Source organism: Neoarius graeffei, chromosome 8, assembly GCF_027579695.1.
Source record: "Neoarius graeffei isolate fNeoGra1 chromosome 8, fNeoGra1.pri, whole genome shotgun sequence".
Classification (NCBI taxonomy): Eukaryota; Metazoa; Chordata; class Actinopteri; order Siluriformes; family Ariidae; genus Neoarius; species Neoarius graeffei.
The window spans coordinates 76,263,790-76,273,004 of NC_083576.1; the positions used below are offsets into that span (position 1 = coordinate 76,263,790).

Consider the following 9,215-nt stretch of genomic DNA (forward strand, 5'->3'; position numbering starts at 1 on the left):
TAAATCAGAGCCACTTGCGACCCTTTCAGCCGACAGGCCATTTCAATGTGTTATTTCCCCGCGAAAGTTTGCAGTTTGATCACGTGGACAAGCCAGAAAGCTACTGGAAAAATGTTTTGTGGACAGATGAGACCAAAACAGAACTTTTTGGTTTAAATGAGAAGCGTTATGTTTGGAGAAAGGAAAACACTGCATTCCAGCATAAGAACCTTATCCCATCTGTGAAACATGGTGGTGGTAGTATCATGGTTTGGGCCTGTTTTGCTGCATCTGGGCCAGGACGGCTTGCCATCATTGATGGAACAATGAATTCTGAATTATACCAGCGAATTCTAAAGGAAAATGTCAGGACGTCTGTCCATGAACTGAGGCTACATCCACACGACAACGGCAACGAGATGTTATTTAAAAATATATCGCGTCCAAATGGGCAACGATCAGTAAAAAATCAGGTCCATATGGCAACGCAACGCTTGCTGAAAACAATGCAATACACATGTCACACCTCTAGGGGCACTGTAAGACGGTCCCTTCGGAGACACCAGAAGAATAGAAGAAGTAAGGACGCATGCGCATAAACTATTATGCGTGAGACTTCATATTAGCCACAAAGTCAGGAAAATCTGTTCGTAAAATTACATTATAATGACCAAATACAATGAAAAGTATTTTTCCAGTCTCACCTGTGAAAGGTAATCCCATGTGATCTCGTTTGGACGGTAAACCTGTTGGTACAGTTAAACACAGCTAATCTTTATTCTCCGCTTTGACCCATCCAATATGGCGGCGAGGATGACGTATGATTCTACGCGGAAGGCGGCGTCTTTAATGGTCCGGAATAAATTGAATGCTACACGTTGATGGATTAATTTGCTCTTCTACGCCCTTTTTGAGGAATGTAGTGTAGGACTTACTGTAAACCAACATCTGAAGAGGTGAGATCGCTCCTTTTTTTCCCTATTTTTGCTGGCGGGATTGACTCTGCCCTAAGGGCAGAGTCTCTCTCTCTCTCTCTCTCTCTCTCACTTTGCACCATTACACAATAAATATTCACAGTGAAAATATTTTGTAAGCGCGTTTCATGAACCAAGTTATAGGATTTATCGACAACTCGCATCGAGTTCGTTACACTTCTACCCGGCGTGAAGCACTCACAGTCATGTGGTTGTGACGTCATCGTAAACAAATCCGTTCTACTCATCCAGACGACTTCACAACGGCAACGTTGCCAGATCTTTCCACTCTGGAACCCGTTCTCAAAAAGATTGCGTTTTGGGCACCCAAAACGCCGGTACCGTGTGGACGCCAGGCCTAAACGATAAGCAATTGTATCGGAGTCACCTGAATCCGTTGCCGTGTGGACAGGGCCTGAATCTCAAGAGAAGGTGAGTCATGCAGCAAGACAACGACCCTAAGCACACAAGTCGTTCTACCAAAGAATGGTTAAAGAAGAATAGAGTGAATGTTTTGGAATGGCCAAGTCAAAGTCCTGACCTTAATCCAATGGAAATGTTGTGGAAGGACCTGAAGCGAGCAGTTCATGTGAGGAAACCCACCAACATCCCAGAGTTGAAGCTGTTCTGTACGGAGGAATGGGCTAAAATTCCTCCAAGCCGGTGTGTAGGACTGATCAACAGTTACCGGAAACGTTTAGTTGCAGTTATTGCTGCACAAGGGGGTCACACCAGATACTGAAAGCAAAGGTTCACAGATATGCAATATTGGATTATTTTCCTCAATAAATAAATGACCAAGTATAATATTTTTTGTCTGATTTGTTTAACTGGGGGCAGATTCTACCATAACAGAGGCCAGTTAAGTCCCATCTCCTCAAATTGCTGAATTGATTATTTTGATCATTCTATTAAGTTTTTCTAGTAGCATTTGGGGTCTTGGACATTCACAGTAAATTTTAGGACAGTAGTCCTGGTAACTAATTAATAAAAGCCTGACATGACAGACATGCTAAATGACAATAGAAACACATCGGTTTCTATCATCAAAACCTGACAGACAAACTAACGTCTACCATCATATTCTGACAGACACTCTAGATGACAATAGCAACAAAACTGTTTCTTACATTATTAATCTGACAAATTTAGTAATAATATTAAATACCTCATCACTAGAACCAAATAATAAAATAAAATACTGAAATAAAAAAGATAAAATTTATTTTCAAAATTGAAATATCAACAATAATTATCAGAACAGTGACGATAGACACGACTGTGTCACTTTCGCGGGGAAATAGACTAGGTCGATTTTCAGATAATGTGACACCCCCAGGCATTTTTGAGTAAAAGTTGGCAAACAAACTTTTCTAAAAGTATTTTTTGTGCTGAATCCATTTTTGCTGTTTGCCAAGCTGTATCTCTTATGTGGAAGTCTGTAGAGCACAAAATCTAAGACAACCTCTAAAATTTCAGTAAATTCCGTTTTTTTAATTTTACATCATGTACAACAATAATGATCAAGTCTAGGAGGTTTATTTGTAGTGAGAATTATGGTACTTGTATGTGACAAGGACAATTGCACTTTCATTTCTTATTGTTGTCCTGAATATGTCTTCTTTTATCCCTATATTTCAAGCAGACAAATAGAAAATCTTACATTCCTGAGTCATTTCATTGAGGATGCAAGGAAACTGTTGCCATCACATCAGAGTTTGTAAATTAACTTCAAACTTATCCACAAGAACTTTAATTCAAAATAAAATCACTTTTTGCCATCATTTCTATTTCCATACAGTGTTTAAATATTGCTAATCATAGGGCTGGGCAATATATTGATATTTAAGATGTATCGAGATGGACAAGTATCTCGATATGGATTTTGAGATGTCGAATTAATCGAGAAAAAAAATTACTTTTTGGAATTACAGAGGTTTGGTCACCCTATCACTCTGTAACACCTCAAAACACTGTTAGTTGAAAGATAAGTAGCATTTAATATTGTGCAGTAGCATTTACTTGATTGCGTTTTCACATATTTCCACTGCATGCCTTCGGTTGGCTACTCCAGCGACTTCACTCAGACTGCCCGTGCTTCGATCGCCCATGCTGCAGTAGGCAAACATCTTACTGCGGAGCAGCAGCACAGACAGTTTTGTCCCACAGCAGTTTAAAAACTGATACAGTTCTGTCCCTACTAGCAGAAGTTTTACTTATTTTTTATTTATTTAGGGGGATTTGAAAATATCGAGATATATATCGTATATCGAGATATAGAAGAAATCGAGATATGTTTTTCCTCCATATCGCCCAGCCCTAGTTCATCACCATAAAACTCTATCCAAAGAGCTATATAAGCCAACATTTCTGGTAGCATTTGAAATATTTCTGTCGGTAAGATCATCCATGAAGTCTGTCAGATTGTAAGAACATCATTATGGAAGCTGTGTGTAGCTTGAAGCTAGACCAGTCAATACCATTGGATACCTGCATTATATGCAAAGAGTCCAAGAGAGATCAGGTATTCAAAGCAACTGAACAGGGCCTTCACACATTAAAAGCAGCTGCAGAAGACAGAAAAAGGCTTCAAGACACTAATTACAGAGATGCTATCCAAAGAGTGCTTCTTGTTCAGAACATACAGAATGTCTTCTGGCACCGTATGTGCTATGCTTCGTTTACCAGTAAAAACCACATTTCTAGGCTGTATTTTAAATATTAGCCTATGTTTGTTTTCTGTACCCAATAAATCTTCTGTCGCAATTTAAGATTTTATTTTTGAGCCAGAGCTGAGAAATTTGTTTATTTTTTTAGCCTATGAGACTGCCACTCTACTGAGTTACAAATAAAAAGACTGCCTAAATGGATTCAGCAGAAAGAATTACCCTTTATATAGTCTATTATATAGTCTATAAACTCAAGACCACGAATTTTATAATTTAATATGGTAATTTGGTCCACACACACTACCTAAAGTCTGTTTTTGAGAGTTCCTTTCACCCAATTGAAGCCAAATTTGGTACTTATTTAGCCAAGAGGTATATGCAACTTTCTGCTATTTTACTTTTTTCATACTGTACAACATTGAAGAGTTTTATATTGAAATACTCGAAATATGCAAATTATATGCAAATGTGCCCTCTACTGGGCTCCACGTATGAGATACAGCTTGGCAAACAGCAAAAATGGATTCAGCGCAAAAAATACCTTTAGAAAAGTTTGTTTGCCAACTTTTACTCACAAATGCCTGCAACTCCTTATTTAAGCCCCTTTTTGCAATTCTGACCTAGTCTAAGGCCGAATCCCATTTCACCCCTTGGCCCTTCCCCTCCATTTTGCGCGTTCACGTGAAGGGGTAGGGGTATCCCAATCCCAGTTAACGCGGAGGGGTAGGGGAAGGGGAAGGGCTTCTGTACCCCTCCAAACGGAGATTTTCCTGAAGCAGACTCCGAACGAAGGGGTTTGAGTGATTTCCCAGAATGCCATGCGGATTTCAGCGAGATTTCATGCGGATTTCAGAAAGATGGCGGTTCCCGCGGCGAAAGATTGTCATAAATGTATTTTCTCCATTATTTACATGTTTTAAGTTGTTATCCAGAGGAAACACGCCGCTTGATTCGCTTTCGAGCTGAGAATGAGCAGCGATTTCTGAAATCCAAGCTGCTGCTAAAAAGCTTTGGGAGTGAGTATTGTTTTCGGTTGCTTGACTGCGTACGTTTTGTTCTGTTATTCTCGCTTTTATTGTTTACATGAGTGTTCTGACACCTCATTCTGTCGGATGTGGTGCACGAAGCGCCAAAGATATCCCATTCAGTGGTGTTAGTTAACAAATCACACCCTGCCAGCAGAGATTTCTGGTTCTGCCTCTGGCTCTGACTGTAGCGGCTGGTCACAGCCAATGACGCGTCACGTTTTGCTAACGTAAACGCTGACGGAGGTACGCGATGACGTATGCAATCGTTGAAGGGCTATCCCAATACGTAAGGGTTGAATTTCAAGCCCTATCCCTTGTAGCTCAGTTTCAAGGGGAAGGGCCAAGGGGAAGGCGGAGGGGAAGGGGGAGGGGTAGAAATTAGAATTGGGATTGGGCCATAAATAACACATTGAAATGGCCTGTCGGCTGAAAGGGTCGCAAGTGGCTCTGATTTATCTCAACTTACGATAGTTTTCCTCCAGAAAACTTTAAATATGAATGCACAAATATATTCTCAATGTTTCTATCGTCAAATATTTCTATCGTCAGGATAGCTGACTGAAAATCTTACCTTGATTTATTTGATGAAATCTAGCCGTCAGAACTCCAAGTCTTGCCCGGAAGTAAATGTCTGCTGTCACAAAAATCATGCGCAGTAGAATTTCCTCTTTGCGTCAGTCAACATGTGCGTGGTGAGGGCTTGAATTTTGCTATCGTCAGGTGCATTTGACTGACGATAGGATTTTTTAAAAATAACCGTGGGCTTCTCTCGTGAACAAAATAGTTTTTTCGCTGTTAATCTATTTCAACTCTATCTGTTGACACCCAAAAATGATAAAGCCTGCTTCCACACGATAACTACCAAAGATCCATAATGGCCGAGTCTATCGTCAGGTCATCTGACAGAAATTCACTGACGATAGCAACAGGGATAATGAAAGTGATTTTTAAAATGGGAGTTATGTCTGTCAGATATGTCAAAGAAATAGAACTTTTCTTTAAAAATCTTTTATTGATATACTCAGTGTATTTTTAAATGACGTACTGTTTTAGAAGACCAAATACCATATTTTCAATCTTGAAAATATTACCTCACTGAAAAAAGGACAAGAAAAATTTCTTATTTTGTGGGCAAGTGGTTAATGGATCCAGTTACGGTAGAATCTGCCTGGGTTCTCTTTATCTACTTGTGAAAATCTGATGTTTTCGGTCATATTTATGCAGTAAATTCTAAAGGCTTCACAAACTTTCAAACACCAGCGTACAATTAAAAAAAAAGTTTTTCATTGCATTGTATTTATTTAAGGGTTGTTTTACAATCAGGGTACAAAGTTTGCGTTACAGGGGTCCAAAATTCAAATTGATTCAAACTGGTTCTTGTACCAGTTTTTAAGTGAAGGACAAGTTAAAGAACAGATAGGCATGCGTAATAGTTTGTATTATAACAAGATTAAGGCCATGTACACACGTAGCCGGGTATTTTTAAAACCGAACATCCCCCCCCCCCGTTTATAAAAATGTTTTATCCACACCACCTCGTCTTTGAAAAAAATCCCTTCCACACATAACCGAACATCTGCGTTTTCAATCACATTCATAAGCATTCCAAACCTGTAGATGGCATTATTTCCCCAAATCACATCAGAATAGCCCTCTGTTGGGGTAAATCACCGACCGCAATGTTGTCCGTCGCCTGTGCTCTTGGAGCAGTAGTTGGGCTTCTAAAATTAAACATGTAAATAACACCTGCACAATAATTAACGCTTTCAAGGCACTACTCCGATCCATTACTCTTTGTCCATGCTTAATCTGGCTTCTGCAGTAAGGCCAAGAAAAAATAATTGTTTGTTTCCTATTACATCTTGAAAAAAAATAGGGTAGGTAGGTCTTTTTATTTTATTTATTTATTTTTTATCACACAAAATACCGGGCAGGTAGGTTTTTTTTTAAAATAAATTTTAGGTGTGGCATTATTTGTCACCTTTGTTGCCTCTACTTTTGCGTCCTCGTGTACTTTTAGTATTTTTGTTTTGATAGCTAACATTTTTTGAAACTCCGGCTTCCGTTTACATTCAAATGTCAGTGCCCGCAAGCCAAAATTGCTGAGCAGGCTTTCCAACGTGACTTCCATCGCGATATCGATACCGCCGTTAGCCTGGGCGCTGTGTGTATACTGTTTGCATGACTCGTCCAGCGGAGGATGATAATGTTCGTAGAGTTCTTTTACAGTTGAAAACTTATAAAATGAACTTATTGTCTTACAATCTTCCGTGTGGTCGCAACCGTTCACGGTAATCGAGAACACTTCGTTGGCCGCCATGATGCCTAGCGTTGTGTACGACACAAGCCGGAGTTTCCCGGAAAGAGGTCATGACGTCAGATTGAGGCTGTGAGAAATCAATGAGTGTTTCTTGTCCGATATATGCGTTTTAGAATTAGTCACTTGTCAGATCGACAATATTATGCAAATCGTAATGCAGATTTTTTTTTTTCAAAATTTATTGTTGGTCGGCGAAAATACATTTTTTTTAAACATCTAACAAAAAAGTCTAGGGTCGGGCATTTTTTAAACGGTCGGTCATACACGGAGGCATACACGGAGTTTTCAAAAATCTTCACTTTACCCGGAGTTTTTTTAAATATTCGTTTTTTATGTGTTTTCATGTGGATGACAGGCCAAAACGTAGAAAAATATCTTCGATTTAGCAGATACCCGGCTACGTGTGGACGGGGTCCAAGTGTAGCTTTAAGCAGGGCTGGGAGAAACAAATGAAGGGATTCTCGGAAAGGACTTTTTTTTTTTTGACAATTCAGAATCCACTACTTCCATAGTGCTTTTAAGGCTGTAAGCTTTGTGTTGTCTCTAATATTTATGTCCCAATATCTTGACCACATTTTAGGATGAAAATAATCATTTTAGATCTCATCTCATCTCATTATCTCTAGCCGTTTTATCCTGTTCTACAGGGTCGCAGGCAAGCTGGAGCCTATCCCAGCTGACTACGGGCGAAAGGCGGGGTACACCCTGGACAAGTCGCCAGGTCATCACAGGGCTGACACATAGACACAGACAACCATTCACACTCACATTCACACCTACGGTCTATTTAGAGTCACCAGTTAACCCAACCTGCATGTCTTTGGACTGTGGGGGAAACCGGAGCACCCGGAGGAAACCCACGCGGACACGGGGAGAACATGCAAACTCCGCACAGAAAGGCCCTCGCCAGCCACGGGGCTCGAACCCGGACCTTCTTGCTGTGAGGCGACAGCGCTAACCACTACACCACCGTGCCGCCCCGTCAGGAACTTCTATTTAACCAAAATAAAATCCAAAAAGTCTCGGAGAGGACTTTTTTTTGGACACAATTACATACTAATTTGATCAAAATAGTCTGAAAACTTACTGGCATTCAACATTAAAACTTAACTATGTTTCCAATGATATGGAACCAAATATGTGTTTTATGGTATAAAGAATGATGTAAGTGCATCCCTTTTGGAGCTACCTGTGGTCAAAAAAGCACTTTTTCTAAATGACACGAGTAATTTTGCTAAATATGACATATATTGCCATACATTCACCAAAAATAACGTTATCACCAATTTTTTTTTTTTTTTTGCATGGTAAATAGAGCTATCACAGGGCTACAATAAACAACCAAGTGTATTTAGTCAAGCCTTTTGATATTGAAGATAATAAGTGTTAAATGTGATTTTTAGCTTGCGTACCCTGATTGTAAAACAACCCATGAGCCAAAAATAATTAGGGATCTATTTTTTTAAAAGTCATCTTCTGTCTAAAATATTAAAACGTTTCAGATAAAATTCTAGGGATCTCTGCTGCAGTTTTGTTTGTTAAGGTTGAAGAGGTTTATCTGACTTTCTGGCTGAGGATCTAAAAATTGGAGTCATCAAATCACAAAACCAAAACATCCACTTAAAGTAAAGTAAGTTGAGACTCAGACTTGGAGTTTAGGGTCTCAGGGTCACCTTGCAACGATCATATGACATGGATATCAAATTTACAAAGCAAATATGCACAAAATAACACAAGTTCTCACCAGAAAATACGCATAAAGACTTGAAATGCAAACCAGCAGGACAGAAAGTAACTCACTAGACCCAGCTTACCGCTGCTGTAACCCAGCAGGGCTCTTCCAGCACGCAGGCCTCGAACTAGCGCCGCCATATCAACAGTGGGCACAGGGCTAAGCTTCTTTTAGCATAACAATATCACCAGCTTTGACGTCATCACAGCGCGACACCGGTAACCAAGGCTAGCGTCGTCGCTATGGGGTACAGAAGTGAAATATTCATCAGAAATGTCAAAATGTATGATATATTTTTATACGTTTTTATTATTAGTTAATATTTAAAATTCATATCGCTAATTTAGTTTAAATAAAAAGAAGAACGGTCTTTTTTTTTTTTTTCCAAAAGTATTAGTATCGCCATATCAACAGTGGGCACAGGGCTAAGCTTCTTTTTTTTTTTTTATAGATAGGACAGTGTAGAGAGACAGGAAATGAGCGGGAAAGAGAGACGGGGAGGGATCGGGAATA

General features: G+C 39.6%; 1 protein-coding gene across 2 annotated transcripts in view; it reads right to left on the minus strand.

The window, feature by feature from the left end:
* Positions 1-8,893, minus strand: part of coq9 (coenzyme Q9 homolog (S. cerevisiae)) — a 31,855-nt gene extending 22,962 nt beyond the window's left edge. For both annotated transcript variants that reach the window (XM_060928266.1, XM_060928265.1), the window contains exon 1: positions 8,785-8,893. In XM_060928266.1, coding sequence (XP_060784249.1) covers positions 8,785-8,842 — 58 coding nt within the window. In that variant the 5' untranslated portion in view covers positions 8,843-8,893. The remainder of the gene's footprint in view (positions 1-8,784) is intronic.
* Between the last annotated feature and the right edge of the window lie 322 nt (positions 8,894-9,215).